This window comes from Dermacentor silvarum, chromosome 4, assembly GCF_013339745.2.
Source record: "Dermacentor silvarum isolate Dsil-2018 chromosome 4, BIME_Dsil_1.4, whole genome shotgun sequence".
NCBI classification, from domain to species: domain Eukaryota; kingdom Metazoa; phylum Arthropoda; class Arachnida; order Ixodida; family Ixodidae; genus Dermacentor; species Dermacentor silvarum.
In genome coordinates, this window is record NC_051157.2 from 117,948,323 (window position 1) to 117,965,841 (window position 17,519).

The 17,519-nt window shown below is 47.9% G+C and overlaps 1 protein-coding gene across 2 annotated transcripts in view; it reads right to left on the minus strand.

Moving 5' to 3' along the window:
- Positions 1-15,749, minus strand: part of LOC119450571 (uncharacterized) — a 68,145-nt gene extending 52,396 nt beyond the window's left edge. Inside the window, exons 1-2 of one of the 2 annotated variants that reach the window (XM_049665986.1) lie at positions 15,484-15,749; positions 8,169-8,239 (exon numbers count right to left, since the gene is read on the minus strand). In XM_049665986.1, the coding sequence (XP_049521943.1) occupies positions 8,169-8,239; positions 15,484-15,733 (321 nt within the window). In that variant the 5' untranslated portion in view covers positions 15,734-15,749. Of the gene's footprint in view, positions 1-8,164; positions 8,240-15,483 lie in introns of both variants that reach the window. The other variant, XM_037714077.2, reaches the window with a different exon arrangement.
- Between the last annotated feature and the right edge of the window lie 1,770 nt (positions 15,750-17,519).

Sequence of the window (17,519 nt, forward strand, 5' to 3'; positions counted from 1 at the left end):
AGACTGAACAGCCTACCGACTTTTGGTTAAGTTCCAACCCAAAATGAGGTCTAATTTTAAGCCCAGATGGCATTTCCGAGCAGTTGCGCTGGAATCATTACTCCTTTTCCAGATTCCCCACACCACCTAAAATTTATTGTAGCCTCAAAGTTGTCTATGCTTCATAATTGCTACATACTTCTTCCCCATCATACGTTAATTATGTCGGTGGATGTTTATAAGCAGTCCCTTCTTTCGTTTATGTACACGCCAAGTTGTTTGTACTACTTGACTATGGGTATGACTTGCTGTTGAATTGACAGACTGCATCACTGGTATCCATCAAAAATCATGTCTAGATTTCTCCGTCATAACTTTAGGGCATAAACTCAAATTTGTGACTCCATCGCCACACGTATTCGCAAGTTTCTATAGAAGCTTTGCATTGCCCGCTAGTAGCAGTATGCCGTGGGACGTTCTTTGGCACACTTTACGGATGTAATATAAATTAAAACCTAATAATAACCGGTTCTTACTCGTATTTATATGCCGTTAAGATAAAGCGTGAACAACAGAACACAGAGGGATTCCTTGTCTCGGTGCGCGGTGAATTTCCAGAATTTCACATTGCATTTCCGGCCTTCCAACATTTCTTCCACTAGGTTGTGCCAATATCAGCAGCTTCACAAGAATGTCGTCTATGTCCGCTGTCTTGAGAATTTCTCACAGTGAGGCCCTCACCACGTCGTCATATGCTCTGCATAATGCTATGCATAATTGTCTTTTCTGAGCTATTGAAATCCTTTAGGCACTGAGTTATTACAAGTATTATCCTGTAAGCGTCTGCCTTGCCTGAGCCAATTTTGTTGTTGCCGCAATGTAGTAGTTTTTAATGCGAAAGCCTTATGTGGCTGTGCTGGCGGTGCCATTCGGTGACATTGACGGAACTGCACCGTGACGAAAAATGGCCGACGCCGCAAATAGTCAAACCATATCAACAAATGCTCGGATTGACGTCACATTTCTCAGGGATGTTCCTGCAAACAAACTAAATTAGTAGCTTTGAAAAGAAATTTTGATAAATTTCGGTCTGGGCGGGAATGGAACCCGGGCCTCCACGGTGGGAGACGAGCACGCTTCCCCGAATCCACGTTTGCTCTAAGGTTCTGGTTTACTAAATATGTGCGTAGTGTGTTCCCGATCGATCACGTCACGTGGTCACAGAGTCGCGCTCGTGCCACATCTCGTGCGTTTGTTGTCTTCGTCCACAGCTGGCTCCGACGCCAGTCGTCATGCCAGCGTTCCCCTAATGCCCCTCCCTCTGCGAAGGTGTTCACGGCACTGACGCAGAACTAGTAGTAGTTCTCAGTTCTTTCGGAGTGGCGGCGGTGGCGGTTGTCGGCGGCGAGCGATGGAGGACTGTGCACGCTCTTGTGGCTCGCGAGGACGGCCGTGAAGGTACGCCACTGCAGAAGAAGCGCGTGCTGCTTAAGGAGGTTTTAAAAGTGGTGCCGCTGCGTCTGCACGAGCACGATGCCGAAGACAGGGGCTCCTAAACTGCAGAAGCGAGAAGCAGAATAAAGGTAAGTAGGACGAGCGCATGAAGCTGAGCGACAACGCGTGGAACGATCAGAAGAAGCCGAGTGACGACGCTTGCAACGATAACAAAAAGCCGAACGGTGATGCATTGAACGCAGTTTCGCCGCAGTTTTGCAATGTCGCAGTTTCGCCTGAAAGACGAAGAATCAATTGCGATAGCAAATTACTAGAGAGCTATTCGGAGTAGGGATAGTAGCTTTATCAGCTGCATTAACTTGGACACATTTGGACTAACTGAATTAGCAAGCGTGGTGTCAGCGCGCACAAGCAAAGAAGATATAGATCACACCGAATGACCGCAGACAACGACTGTCAAAACACTGGCAGCAAGCACAGCCGCCGCAGCGGGCGAATTGTTCGCGCGGTCAATCGCTTCAACGGAAACTGAGCGGCGAATGCGCAGCGCATACAAAGGTCAGAGCTGTGAGGAGATAAGAGACGGTGCGGGCGACCACCAGCGACGGGCAAAGTGCGGAGGAGTTGTGCAGAGGAGAAGTTGTTGGCAGAGGAGAAGCTGCCTCCCCCCCTCCCTCCCGCGCTGCCTTCCAGCTTTCTTGCTTTCGCGCGGGAGATTGAGTGGCCAGTTGCCCTTGCGCCCGGTTGCAAGATAAGTATTTGGTGAAGCAGCACAGCGTCGTCCCGCCTCCCTCCCTCGCTCCCTCCCATACCCCCACGGTCTTTCGCGCGACGGTCGCGTATGCTTTCCGCCGTGCGTTCGCTCTCCGTGATATCGCGCGTCCCCCGCGCGCTTTCACTCGCGCATACGGCGCGCGGCGACGGTTTTATCGCCCTTGGAATCTATACGGAACCTCACGGCGACGGCTACGACGACGGCAGAAATCCGGTTGAAGTGTCCATATAATTGCTATCGCAATAAAATTATGCGGTTTTACGTGCCAAAACCATGATCTTATTATGAGGCACGCCGTAGTGGAGGACTCCGGTAATTTGGACCACCTGGGGTTCTTAACATGCACCTAAATCTAAGTACACAGGTGTTTTCGCATTGCGCCCCCATCTAAATGCGGCCGCCGTAGCCGGGGATGCATGCAACTAGAAAGAGAAGCCGTGTGACAATGTATAAGTTCATGTATTACCAAATGTGCAGCAGGCGAAATTCACATCGTGTTGTTACAAGAGTGTGTAACACCGGCTGAAAATTTTCAACCCACTTTGACAACTCAAATTTTATGGCTACATTGCTATTCTATATATGACTGACGTTTATGTAACTGCCCAATGCCATTGAACTGGCTTGTACAAGTTAGCATTCTTCGTAGATGAGGTTCATATAATTGCTTTGAGGCCATCCACTCAGGATCTTCTGTGTTTTTTGCACATGCTGTAGCACTAGCCAGATTTGCCTCATTCGTGAGACTCAGCTTAAGAGACCCGGCATGTGGTCCTGATACCTAGGTTTTATGGCCATTTTAACAGCGAAGCTGTTTAAGCCAGCCGTAATTTGTGGTTCGTATCAAGAAACTATCCCCATCAGCAATGAAGAATAAATTAAAAGAAGATAAACTTTCTTGCCGAGGCGGGATTCAAACCCCCGCACCCACGGTCCCAAGGCGAGTGTCGTAACCACTAGGCAAAACAGCCACGCTTGCAGAACATGCATTTATGCGAACCATATGAGTGCGTTCGATGGTCGTCGTCTTCGTCCACAGGTGGCGCGTCCGCACGCGCATGTGCCAATGCTCTGCGAGGTGAAGCAGAGGTTTTGCGCGCTATGCTCGGGAGAGAGAGAAAATGAGAGCGAGAGAGAAAGAGAGACACGCATTCACGGAGCGGGCCTGGGGGAACGCGTTGTCGGCATTGTAACGCGGAGGAACGCGGTGTCGGCATTGGAACGTGGTGTCCATGTTGCAAGCTGAGAGAGATTGTGGTTGTGAAGATGAAGAGGCGCTGTATTCTGCAGCCCTTTAGGGAGCACGCTCAGCGCCTTGGGGAAGGGGCGGGGGATGCAAAGAAGAAAGAAAAGAGAAAGAAAATAGTGAAGGTTGGTTGATTACACAGATTTTGACTGTCAGGGGTAGTCAGGCGGCGCATTCACAATTTGCACGATAGCCCAGTGTCCTCCAGGAATGTGAGAGGGGCAAAGGAGGCATTGGACGGGCAGACAGCGGCAATAGGCAGCGAGCATTCGAAGGGCGGCAGTGGCGCACATAGATGCTCGCCACAGTAGTGTCCGTAGAACCGAGCCGTACAGTCACCGCACAGCACTCCATTGGTCCGCTGGTCAGGTCAGCAACTGGGGTCTCGGCGTGAGGGATGGAGCAGCCCACGTAGACCGCACAGTGTGGGGCTGCTTGCGGATGGCCGGCGTCCAGGCAAGGGGTCGCAGAGCAGGAGACAAGGGTGCACGTCGTGACGCTGGAGTGCCCGACTTAGCCGGGGAGTCGGAGCTCATCAGCCGGCACACCAACTTCCTGCAGGGCGAGTACGTCGTAATCGCCCCGCAGGAGACGCTCTGAGAGGTCACCTTGCCGCCGCCAGAACGAGAGCGTGTTCAACTGCAGCACCTTCCAGTGGCGGTGGCAGTTCCCCCGGACGTTAGCCATGGTTAGTCGGTCCCTGTTTGGCCTGGCCACCCACTGCAAAGCAGGAGACGCGTAGCGGATTGTCCTCCGGCAGGAGGGCAGTCATAGCGGCGCTATGAAACGCGCAGTGACTGCCATAAGTCCGAGAGGGAGAGACACACATTCACGGAGCGGGTCTGCTGGAACGCGTTGTCGGCATTGCAACGCAGTGTTGTCGGTGTTGGAAGCTGCGCCATGTAGTCCGAGACGCGCGAAAAGAAATTATCATCATCATGAGTAATAAGATGAAAAGCTCGCGCGCACTTCCGCAAAATGCTGGCTACGATCGCCCAGCTTCGCTGTTTCAAGCGTTGCGCAGCCGAGTGCAAGGTTAAACGTTTTTACAGCGTAAGCTGTTATCGGCTCATTCCAATAGCCGTTTCGGTTCACGATGGTGTCCGCCGCCGCTGCCGCCGACGGCGTCCGGCGAACATAACCTATAGCGCATGAAACGCGAAAAAAGTACCCGGTTCCAGCCGGGATCGAACCTTTTTTTTTTGCTTTCTTCAATAAAACTTTCTAGATTAAATTTTCATGGCTCGGTTTTTTTTCTCGCTGGATTTGGTTGCGTGTGTAGTACGCTTTCCTTCTTGGCGTAGATATCTCGAATAACGTCTCTCATGCACCGCAGCGCGTCATCTCCATAGAGGTTGTTACCACTTTCATGTTTTCACGCTGTTTCGGAATTCTTAGAGCTCCTAGTTCTCGTTCATGGTCCCAGAACGTTTTTTTACGTTAGCTTCTCACGCAAATGTCATGCACCCGACGTTCACTTAAACTTTTATTTGTTTCTTGCACGAGCTCTGTCGCCACCTTTTTCTTTTCTCAGTACTTGTTCCATCTACAGAGTACCTTTTCGTGCAATCCTAACTTATTGCCTTTTCTACGATCCTTAGACACCTGCTTGCGCTCCTTTGTAGCTTTCTTTATTTCCTTGGTGCAGCACTTCGATTTTTTTTTGTTTCCACTCCAACAATTTTTCCCCGTGTTTGTCGCATCTCCTGCTCTATGAAGTCTACAGGTTATTCCTATTCATAGACAGGAGCAGGAAGCGCGTCCATTTTATACTTGATACTTTTTCTGGTTTGCGCTATTAAAAGCGAAGCAATTTTTGGCGAACATTTGCCACTTTGAGAGTGTCTATCTAGCAGCCTATTTCTTGGTGCTTTCATGGTCGTGTCGTTAACGTGGTATGTACCAAATTTGGCATAGTATAACAAGAGTGCATGACGAACATAAATGATAGGTCATGCCATGAATGTTATGACATGCGTGTGATGTGTAGGTCATGAAACAGGCGCCTACGTTTTGGTGCTCTCGTAGTTGTTTCGTTAGGTTGTTATGTATAAAAATTGGCATAGTATCACAAGAGTGTATCACAGCCGCCTACGTCATGGTGCTCTGATGGGTAAAAAATCCAAAGTGGGGAAGATTCGAGAATTAATGATGGTGATAGGCGCAAGTATGGTTAAGGATAAGGAAGACCGGTGAACGTGATTGCGGTCCCGAGTCGGAAAAGGGGAAGAGGAGGAAGTTCAGTTATGAACCAGCTGGCCGCTCTCGCGATCACCTCCGCGACCTAAAATAAACGGCCCCCTTCATCCGTAAGGGTGATAAACGGTATCCTTCGCGCGTAACAATATTAACGATAGTGATAGTACAATACAATAATAACTCAATAATGACCATGACTCAGCAAAAAAGGACAATAACTCAGCGAAAGAAGGATAACACTCAAAAACCACCGAAATGGGTTCGGACGTGGCTACTAAGTCAAGCAAACACTAAAGGATGATGGTAGAAATTATAGTAATGAGAATTACTAAAGCTTTTGCCTTAAGGCCTCTTAGGTGTAACTAAAATGACTCATGAGGACTCATGACGTGAATGACATGACATGTGTGATATGTAGGTCATGAAACAGCCGCCTACGTCTTGGTGCTCTCATAGTCGTTTCGTAAACTTGGTAAGCACCCCGCACACTGCTTCGCATAATGTCGATTCCCGCAGGGCATGGGATCTGCTGGCTTTTTTCTAATATTCAATATTTTTTATGCATTTTGTGGCTCTTGGCTCGTGTCTTGCGTTAATATATCTCCCAAATTTTAAGGTTAAACATTTTTTATTGCTACGCAGACTATTGTTTCCCTGTACGGCTATCGTCATTTGGTCTAGGCGTTCGTAGACCATTTCTCCGGCAAAGGCGCAGTCCATACCTGACTGCCTGTATCCGCATTGCCACGTCACCTGTGCTTGACACTTATTCTCCCTGCTAACTGCTGCAAGGTTCTGTTCATCACCATTGTAAAAATTGGATCCAAGCTTAAGCTTCTTTAAATTGGTTGCACGCTTAAGCTCCGCCTTTAAGAGGGGAACGCGATAACATTCAAAGATCCCTGGTTGCTTATCAGGCTTGGCGTCTGTAAGTTGTGGTGAAGTCGTACTTTACGATTTTTCCGACACATTTTACTTTCAGAAATTCAATTAGTTCACTAACACTTCTGCGCCACGCGGAGGGCCTACGTTGTCGAGGCGGTTCGGGATGGTTTTTTCGGGTCGCGGACGCCGGCGCCAACGCCAACGCCTACGCCGACACCGACGCTGGATTATTTGTGACAGGGCACCTTTCACGTTATCGCATTAATAAGTACATCCGTGTAAAGCCGCCGTGTGCGCATTCCTATCTCCTCTTCATACCACCTGGCCGGATGTCCTGACCTCATTAATACCGCTTCTGATAGGATAAAGCTATTCATTTTAATCGCAGCTATCACTACCTGTCCACAGGTAAGCTACTCCCACCCACCTCTTTTTTCTGTCCCAGTATCGAGAACATCGAATGCCAGGGCCACCAGCTCAACCTGAGGAGTGCTCCGGCAAGAGCTCGCGCGTTCCAAGCAATACCAAATGCTATAGTCTATGTGGCAATATGGTAATAGGTAATTGTTCTAGCACTGGAACTGAATGTGAACTTTCACTTTTGCTACTGCCGTTTAAACCCTTTCTTGAATTTCAGAAGCACGCACTTAATAATTACACTCACCTGACCACGACATGACGAATGTTAATTTTACTAAGCCTATTGTTTTTATTAAAAACAATGTTCGTGAAGAAAATCCGTAGAGCTGTTCACAATGAAAACAGTAAAACGCATAAACTAAATTTAGCTCAAAGAAAGCGGGATAAATAATCACTACTTTTTGGGCTAGGGCCAAGGCTGGGGCAAGGATTCCTTCCAGAAGAGATGGGAGAATATGAACGTTCTTGAATACGAATCATAAATATCGAATATCGAATAGTGGCTGGTGCAAAAAAGATGGCTAAATAAAGGAAATAAAGAACAGTTTTAAACACAAGGTGACTAATTTTATTTAAAAAGTTATAGGAATAACCTGTCAACATTTTTGAGAGCCTGGCTACAAACAAGCTTTCCCATAAGGAATAACTGCTGTATAGCTAGCTTTCAAAAAAAAACACTAAATATATGGTTACCGGCGATCAATCAGGAGTGCCGGAAAAAAAGGGAATTTCTCAAGGGCATGTGTGCCCTAGGCGCATGTAAAGAACGCATGTACATCCCTGGTTCTAGCGGGAGCGACACACCTGCTACATGACTAGACCGACAAATCACTAAATCACAGGCTACAAGCAACAACCTCACGTGGTCATGCAGGCTTCCGCAACGAAAGCGTACACAGTGCTTGCATTACTTCTCTTGCTCCTGCATTACATCAAAAACTTATGTCGTTGTTTCACTATCGATAACTTCCGATACTTCGTTTAGTACAGTAAGAACAGCAACAAGACTTTAACAGTGGTTTTTGCAAAATATTTGGTTAGTTTTCAGTATTCGAAAATGCTGAATAGCTTATTTTCACATTGGCAGTGTTAGTGCGCAATATTCGATTTGTATTCGAAACTTCGAATATTCGGCCACTCCTACTTTCTAGCTGATATACAATACAGATATTTTTTATATTTTAGCAAGGCTGTAGTATACTCACCCACTTTTTGCAACGGCCTGGGAAGTTTCGGCAGCTTAGGTAGACTCGGTTTCCGTAGCATTGATGACCCCGTTACTAGAATAAATATTGAAAAACGTATACTATTTGCGATTGCTTTAAATTTAACATATTTATTCAGGGGAAACCATCGCTGCAGTGAATCGGCAGTACGTATCAGTGCTATTCGAAGCTTTTCAATATGGAGAGTTGAGGTAATTCATATACAGGCTCAGGACTGATTACAAATACTTTGACGCATTGTTTAATCTCGTATAGCTTGGAAGTCGTCTTTGTTAATGTGATGCATGAATGCTTATGCGACAGGCCTACTCTTCACAAAGGTAGCAGCCATTATTTTAAACGTAACCATTTACAGTAGCAAATCAAGGCATCGCACCCTTCATCAATGCATCTCGACAGGTACCGCACACGCACACATGCTCAATACACTCCGACGACCTACATTGTGTTAGCACCTGCAATGCACGCTCACGCTGAGCAACGTCACGCACGGCGCTAATGCTGCTCAGGTCACACGGAAACCGCAAACAGTCACACACACCACCCGCAACGCCAAATTTGTTCACCACAAACTCCTTATAAAACCTAGATGTTGCGCTCGAGAAGCGATCCAGGTTTTCGGGATTGGCTCCACATCCACGGCTAGCATTTTACGCCTCACGGTATTCCGGATCCTGATGCGCGACACGCAAACGCTTGGCGTTAGCGGCCTGGTCATCGTCCATTCTGTCCTGCCACCGCCGGCGTGCCCATACGCGTCTATTCTCGACGTAGGTCTTTACGGGCACGTTGTCCTTACTCCGGTGTGAGAATACGTGATAGATCAGAACCGCTGACCGACATGGACTCGGCGTTAGCAGCCTCCCGCCGCTTTCGCGCCCATTCCCGCTTCTGCGCATGCTGTTCTTCCTCGGTCTGCACAATTATCGGCCCACCCACTACACGGCCGGAACGCAACTGGGATGACGTACCTATGCAGTGCGTGACGTCACCAGCCGAACACGTACACCCATTGGCTAGTTTCAGTTTTTTGCACAACGAAGCCAACTGAGGAAGAAGATGACGACGACGAACGCGAGAGCAGAGGCACGAGCGCGTTCGTCGTCGTCATCTTGGAGCGCCCACCAGCCATCTGTGGAAGAAGATGACGACGGTCGAGCCACTGCTGATGATGTTATTTTTTGTAGACTGGCCTATCCAAGCCCGTTTCGCGCGGCACATCAAGAGCCGTGCTGCGCATGCGCAAGGATCAGTGATGTCACACGGCTTGCGCACCGGAGCCACCGGAGCCGGCACCTCTCGCGCACTCCGCCGCCGCCGCGCGCGACTCACCGCCGCCGGTCTGCGCATTCCAGAGGAGTGACGTCGTAGCCGTGGTAGACGCACTGGCGCCGGCGCGCGCTCGCTGCGCAGTCGCCGTCTGACACTGCGCTGGAGCCGCTGCGCTTCTGACTGGCGTTTGCCAGTGTGGTATAGCCATGGAGAAGGAGAGCGCAAATGCTGCTCAACAGCGCAGAAGAACGGAGAAGCTTGACTCATCGGATCCCGAAGTAGTTGCCTGGCAATTAGCGGTTGAGCGTAGGAGGAATGAACAGAAGAAGGCTATATACATGTGCCACATAATACGTATACCGCGTGTGTGTCATTGGAGCAGCAGTAAGCATGACAATCAAGCTAATCCTTGACAATCTAGACAACCAGGAAAGCTAAGAATAATCAGCTGAACCTTTGCTAACGCTACGTATATCCTGGCATAGCCGAGCTAAGCCACTGCAACTTTTTTAATTTTTGGTCTACGCGCTCGGTCTACGCACACAGCAATCCGCTGTAAAAAGATTTCCTCGGGATGTTTTTAGTAGCGAGACGCAGATATTGGATTGTTCCCCTGTGGCCGACAGTCTCCGAGAAGATGACGTGGCAGACAAATTTTGATCACTTCGTTCAACGTATTAAAAAGACTGGGCATCAATGTGCGTTTTCGTGCGAATAGCTGTGACCAAATGATGTAGGGGGTCCGCGAATCTTTTTCAGCTGTCGTTGCAGTAGCAAGGATGCTAGAGCATGATCTCCAAGAATTCGTTGGCGTCAGCTAAAATAAATACATGACGCTCTTTAAATTTAGCTTGAACACAAAGGCATTAGTAATCGTGGCACAAATGATATTCAATGATCGCGCCTATGCCTAGGTTCTCGCATAGCTACCCTTTTATGCCATATTTACTTATTCTCCATTGACAATTGAACATGGGAAATTATTACTGACCCGTCGGTCGAGTACATGAGTACGTAGTTAAACACCTACCCGGATGTTTTTAAGAAAACGTCATATATGTATGTACCCTCTCGAAGGAGTAGCTACGATACTAGTGACTTTTTCTAACCTTTCCATAGGCCTTAATCATACCCACGACATGCCCCACAGTAATATTACGTTCGACGAGCTTCATCTTTCTTTTTTATACATGTGTGTGAGCCATATCAGCATAGAACTAAAGAGACGATCCTCACTTATGGGAGCTCCCATTCTAATTCGATTAGGAAGGCATCACATCAGCTTGTATTCGATAAGCACTAACATGATCTTGCGACTGTTTTGACTAGCTAAATGTCCAGACAAAGAGGTCGTTAGATGTTGTATATCAATCCATTTATCAATCTTGCGTGTGAGACGGCCCGCCAAGCATTTATGTAAAGAAACAAGTAGAGAGAAATACCGGTGCATTTCACAATGTATCTGACAAAATGAAGAACATAGACAGCAGACATAAATCAAATCTATCTTTTTTTCTGCTGCATGCAAGCTGTCCAGTATGTGAAATAGTGTACGAAAGAGAGAAAAAAGGTAAAGGAAGGACAGGGAGGTTAACCACAGATTATATCTGGTTGGCTACCCTGTACCGGGGGAGGGGTAAAGGGATTCGACAGGAGAGAGAAAAAATAGGTATTGTAGCGAAGCGTTGGAACCCTGAAGTGGATCATCCGCTCCAGCGCCTTGAAGTGGGTCTCCATCTCCAGTACCTTCTAGTGGGTCGTTTTCTTCTGCTCTCGAGCGCCGTTCGTGCTGAGAGTCCGTGCTGCGCTTTTTGGACAGTCGACATTGGGCTACTTTAAGTGCCATCCAATAAACATCCTTATAAATTGGTGGAAGGTGCTGTACCCTCACAACCGCTCCGAAACCTCTTCGATGCCCCTGGAGTTTCGATCCCGTGCACTACCATCTACCATGCCGCAAGACGCCTCCCAGCAAACGCCTTCTCCCGCACCACCCGCATGTGCCGGTGTCAACACGACCAACCTATCTTCACTGGCGCGGATGGCACCGACGTGGAGGACTGGCTCGCTATCTACGAGCGCGTGAGTGTACCCAACAAATGGGACGAGGTAGGAAAGTTGAGCAGCTTGGTCTTTTACCTGGCGTGAGTAGCGAGTGTGTGGTACAACAACCACGAATCCGATTTCCCGACCTGGTCCGCTTTCAAGACTGCCATTATCAACGTGTTTGGCCGCCCTGCTGTTCGTAAGCTGCAAGCAGAACAGCGCAAGGACCAATGGATTGTCTCGCTGATAGACTTGCTCACTGATCCGTCGGCAACACCACCCACTCGCGCATTGCGTCGTCAAGCCCACCATTTCGCCATTCGCGACGAGCTACTTCACCGACGCAATTACAGCGCCGACGGCTGCCAGTGGCTACTGGTAGTACCCCGCAGTCTCCGTTCTCAAATATGCGAATCGTTCCACTCTGATCCGCAGTGTGCACACTCTGGGGTATACAAAACTTACCACCGAATTCGACAACGGTAATTTTGGCGGGGATTGTACCGGTACGTGCAGAAATTTGTTCGATCCTGCCTCGATTGTCAGCGCTGGAAATCTTCGCCCAACCTCTCGCCAGCAGATCTACAACCTTTACCTTGTCCTAACAGGCCGTTTGGGCGCGTTGGCATCGATTTATACGGACCTCTTCCTCTGACGTCGGCTGGTAACTGCTGGGCCATCGTCGCTGTTGACCATCTCACGCGATACGCCGAAACCGCTGCCCTTCCAGCGGCTACAGCACGAGATGTTGCCTCCTTCCTGCTCCACCGATTCATACTGCGTCACGGTCCACCCCAGGAGCTACTCAGCGATCGAGGCCGTGTCTTCTTGTCGGGAGTCATCAAAGCCATTTTCAAAGAGTGTCACGTCGTTCACCGAAAAACTACTGCTTACCACCCACAGAGAAACGGTCTCACAGAGCGATTTAACCGCACGAGCGGCGACATGCTCTCAATGTACATCGCCGCCGACCACACAAATTGGGATGCCATTCTGCCCTTCGACACCTACGCCTACAATACCGCCCCTCAGAGTACTACTGGCTTCTCACCGTTCTTCTTATTGTACGGCCGCCACCCGTCGCACACTATCGACACGATCTTTCCATACAAGCCAGACACGTCTGAGTATACACCTATACCTGCCACAGCCAGACATGCGGAAGAGTGTCGCGACCTTGCCCGGACCTTTACTACTAATGAACAACCGCTGGCAGAAGAGCATTCGTGGTGACACCACCACTTCTGCGCCCACGTTTTTCCCTGGGGCGCTCGTCTGGCTCTCAGTCCCTACCACCGCAACTGGACTCTGTTCGAAACTAATGCCCAAATACGATGGCCCCTATCGTGTCGTTGAACGCACGCCCCCAGTAAATTACCTCATTGAACCCGTTGAACCATCTTCGTATACATGCGCCGTTGAGGGCGCGACATCGTCAATGTGGAGCGCCTCAAGATATACCATGACCCACTCATGGTGACAACCTGTTAAGTCTCCGGGCGGCTGCCTTTTCGCACCCGAGGTAATTGTAGCGAAGCGCTGGAACCCCGAAGTGGGTCGTCCGCTCCAGTGCCTTGAAGTGGGTCTCCTTCTCCAGTGCCTTCTAGTGGGTCGTTTTCTTCGGCTCTCGAGCGCCGCTCGTGCTGAGAGTCCGTGCTGCGCTTTTTGGACAGTCACCCTTGCGCTACTTCAAGTGCCGTCCAATAAACATCCTTGTAGTATAAAAAAGGGGGAAAAGGAAAGAAAAGAAAATCACACACACACTCACTCAAAACAGAGCTATTTCTGTGGGCATTGTCACGCAGTCTTGCGAAGGCGTTCTAGTGTTGCACAGTGTGAACGTCCCATCATACATCCCTCAGTGTAGAGTCACAATTTGTCACTGAGTCCGGTGTCTTTTAAATAACGCAGCAGCGCCTTCAGGGTGGCTCGCGCTGTTGTTCGTGTAGGCGAGTTTCCAAGGATATTGATTTGCGTTATTTGGCGTTTGTCCAGTTGATCTATCGTGGCTGAGAGAGCTGCTCTCTGCGGTTTAAAACGAGGGCACTCACAAAGAAGGTGTGCGATTGTTTCCTTGCACCGGACGAGCGTTCTAATCACAGTCGGTCAGATAGGCCGGTGGCTCGCAAGAAGCGCAGAAGCGCCTGCACGGCCTTCTTCTGTGACGTTAAGTCCAGTCTGTGGTTGAGAATTTTTTCTTCCGACAGAGGCTGGTCGTCCAATTGGTTGAACGCGTTGGTAAGAGAATGTCTTTGTGCGCTGTACTGCGGGCAGTCGCACAAATTATGTACAATTGATTCTTCATTGCCGCAGTTGTCACAGGCTGCGCTGTCGGCAATTCCTATGCGGAATGCATAGGAGTTAGTAAACGCAACGCCCAACCATAATCTGCACAAAAGAGTTGCGTCTCCTCGGTGAAGCCTTGATGGTACTCGAAGGCTTAGGGTTGGGTCCAGAGAGTATAAGCGAGCATGCATGAAGTGCGATTCATTCCATTGTGGCCTTGTGCGTTGGCGAGCAAGCACGCAGAGCTTCCGTGGAGAGTCAGTCCTAGAAAGTGGTATTGGTCGTACGTGATCTTCTGTATGAGCTGTGCGGGCAGCTTGATCGGCCCGTTAATTTACGATAATTGCACAGTAACTTGGAAGCCACTGAAAAGTTATTTCTTGCCCTATTTCAGTCAGGTTGTGTATTGCCTCGGCAATCTCAAAGACCAGCTCTCGTGTCGACCGCGGCGTAAAGGTGATAGTAGAGACTGCAGAGCCGCCTGTGAGTCGGAAAAAATTGTCCATTTGTGTGTCACTTGATCACTAATGAATTGCAGCGCGGCACAAAGCGCTGCGAGCTCTGCTGCCGTCGATGTTGTGAGGTGAGACGTCTTGATTTAATAGTTGTGCCCATCGTTGGTATCACAACGTGATACCATCAAATAGTGTACGAAAAAAAAGATGGTCGGTTGCTTGAACAACCACTGAAAATATGCGGAAACTGTACGTATATCATAAGCAGAAATGAAACCCCGATAAGCTGTAATAAACTTTACGTACATAGGACAGACAGGAACGTGTTTAGTGATAGAGCCAGGCTCAATCAAAAACCGTCAAAAAGAGTATGGCAGTCGTTTAGAATATTATTGCAAAGAGTGCGTTTCCACACATTTTATTATTATGTTGGTTTAAAAGACAATCACTAAGCAACAACATGAAATTGCAGACATTGTAATAATTAAAGCTGGCAATAAGTGTGTTAGTACACTACTTCTTGCTTTGCTGTACAAATAATGGTTGGTAGGTAAAAAAAAATCACTGTGTGGTACGCATGCTAGCTTTCTACGTTTTATTGTGCGTGGTGTTTTTATTTTGAAAATACAATACCCGCAATGTTTTTTTTCTTAATAACTTCAGTTGGTAGGAAGTGCTCTGTCTGATCGCTCCTCACTTTTTTTCGCACCAATTTTTTGCCCTGTCATATACATAAGGATCGGCTGAGTACACTGTTCTGTGCCTTAAGAGATATTCCTTGTGCGGGTTTGGCTTTTTTTAATAATTACTCCACGTATTTCATGGAGCGGAAATATTTTGACACGGACTACACTTTACTGTACATTTTATTTGATGCCATCAGTTGTCGAAACAAATGCAATGCAGGTAGCTTAGACGAAAAGATAGTGCTATGAGCACTGGCTGATTTAAATTGTGCATTTCCAGACTGCGTAAATCTTTGTGAAATACTTAATTAGTTCGGCATTTAAAATCCCTGCAGAAATTCGCTAAAAATTCTATTTTTCTGTAACAATTTTCTAAAATAATTATAGATAGACGTTGATGATACGCGCAGCATTATTTGTCGTACCGGAGCAGGTAGTGTATTCTACGCAGTTTACACAACACCAATGCTCCTGAAAGAGCATACCTACGTTTCACCTTTACTATGCGTATCGAACGTGCGAGTGATGGAATAGTTGAGCAAAATGTGCTCACGCAACGACGTAAGGAAACCGGCGTCTACAGCAATGTGTGTGAGAGTGACTAGTAGGACAGCGACTGCGCAGGCCCTCATGATTATTAGTTTTAACTGAAATAGCATCCAGAAAGGCAGCCTCCAATCCTTTTCTCCAATTCGCAGGTGCAGGCAAAGAAGCAGAGTCTGCGACGAGAGCTTGCAAGCAGTGGGAAACACAATATCTGTAAGATTTTTTTCACAATGTCGAGCCCGAGATTTCTTTATCATCTATGTCCTACCTGTTCGAGACATGGGTTGCTTGTGTTAGGCCAGAACGTGCCCCAACGTTGGAAAAGAATAGGGTGATAGCTCATACAAAGTTAAGGCTTCAGAACAGTCTGTGATTCATTGTGTCAAATTCTATCGCGTCTTCAGGTTAAGTACGCCGTTGTTTCACGTACTGCAGGTTAAATTTTTTTCATTATGTCCGGGAGGGCCACCGAATAACAAGTACACATTTTGGAACTTCTTGAGAAGCAGCGTTACATTTGCTTACAAGACACACATTTGTTCAGTAAACGGTGGCGACAGGGAAAGTAGGAACACGGGGACAATGCGTATTTTATTTCCAGGCCTTGCAGGAATTTACCTGAGGGGTACAAGGAACAAACTAGTAGGCAAGTCTCTTTGTTACGGTGTCAACGTTGACTATTTCATTCAACGGTGCACGCACTTCACTTCAAAGTGCAGTCATTTCCATTCTTGACATGAACGCATTTTTTTCTGGAACATCTCCCGCACACTTCCGTTAACCCAAACTACGTCATCGCTCAAAATGACTCTACGCAAAACAGTACACATAAACCTAGACGGTTTATACGCATACCCACCAGCACTGAATCGTGCAAATGGCTATGCGTATTGATCCCGCATGGCTTTCGCATCATGACCAATTCCCCTGAAAGATGAATGAACCAATATTGTAGTTCTCGGCACTCATGAAAGCAGAACAAAATTCTTCAACACGCGCGTGGGTGTACGTTGTCAAACGGAGATTACAATTGCATGATCTTTATGCAGTTGCATGGCCCGTCTATAGCGCACTTGTTGTATGCACCAGATGCCAGAAGCGTGCTCTAATATTGCCGTGGTAGGTCAAGTACTGCGCTTCTGCCCCTCGATTCACCTGAAATCTGCGTGACGTATTGATTTTTTCGAAAGTCGCGAAAAACTGGGGCATTCCGTTCAGACCGGCTCTAACGAGCCTAGCGACTCCGATATGTTCGCCTCTGCACAGTTCGTTTTTAATTATCCATTTGCTGCGTTCTAAACCTACCCATACACTTTACTGCAACTGCTACTGGTTAAATAATTTACCCCTAGTATCACTACTAATTGCGGCTCAGGGACTCCTTCGGTAGTTGTAGCTGAAACCCGTCTATGGACGAGGGCAAGCAGAAGTGCTTGTAGCGAATTATGACCAGTCTGGCGTAGTCGGGGCACAGGAAATGGTAGGGCAGCCACATTACGTCTCCGTACAAGCTGCAAGGCGAACATAGTTCCACGGGTACTTCGGATCGCATCCTAGGAAAAGCACAACGCTTCGGCGAATATCTTACTCCACTTGCAATGCACACGACCCAGAAGGCGAAGCGTAATTTCTTGTTTTGAGAGCGCGCGCTCTGGACATTATATATTTTCTGCTTAGCTTTTTTTTTCGAGTGTAATCTCGAATTGATTTTTGTTGGACGACAATTTGCTACGCTTACTGTGCTATAACTGCTTCGAGCTGTTGTAACCCTTGAACTACACACTGTTTCTGTGTTAATTCTCTCAACTGCGCTGTCACTTGTCAATACACGCAAATATCATAAACATGCTAAGCATCATGAAGAAATGGCTACGATGGAACCATGACGGCATGAAAGTGAGTGCCTGCCAACGAAGCCTTGGGGCAATGGCATGACGTCATTGCATCATCGACATGCCGTGTTCATGCTTTCGTTGTCATTTGATCGTCGTTAGTTTGCTGAACTGATTTCAGTTTCATCGTGACATTGCTGCTGCTGCTTGT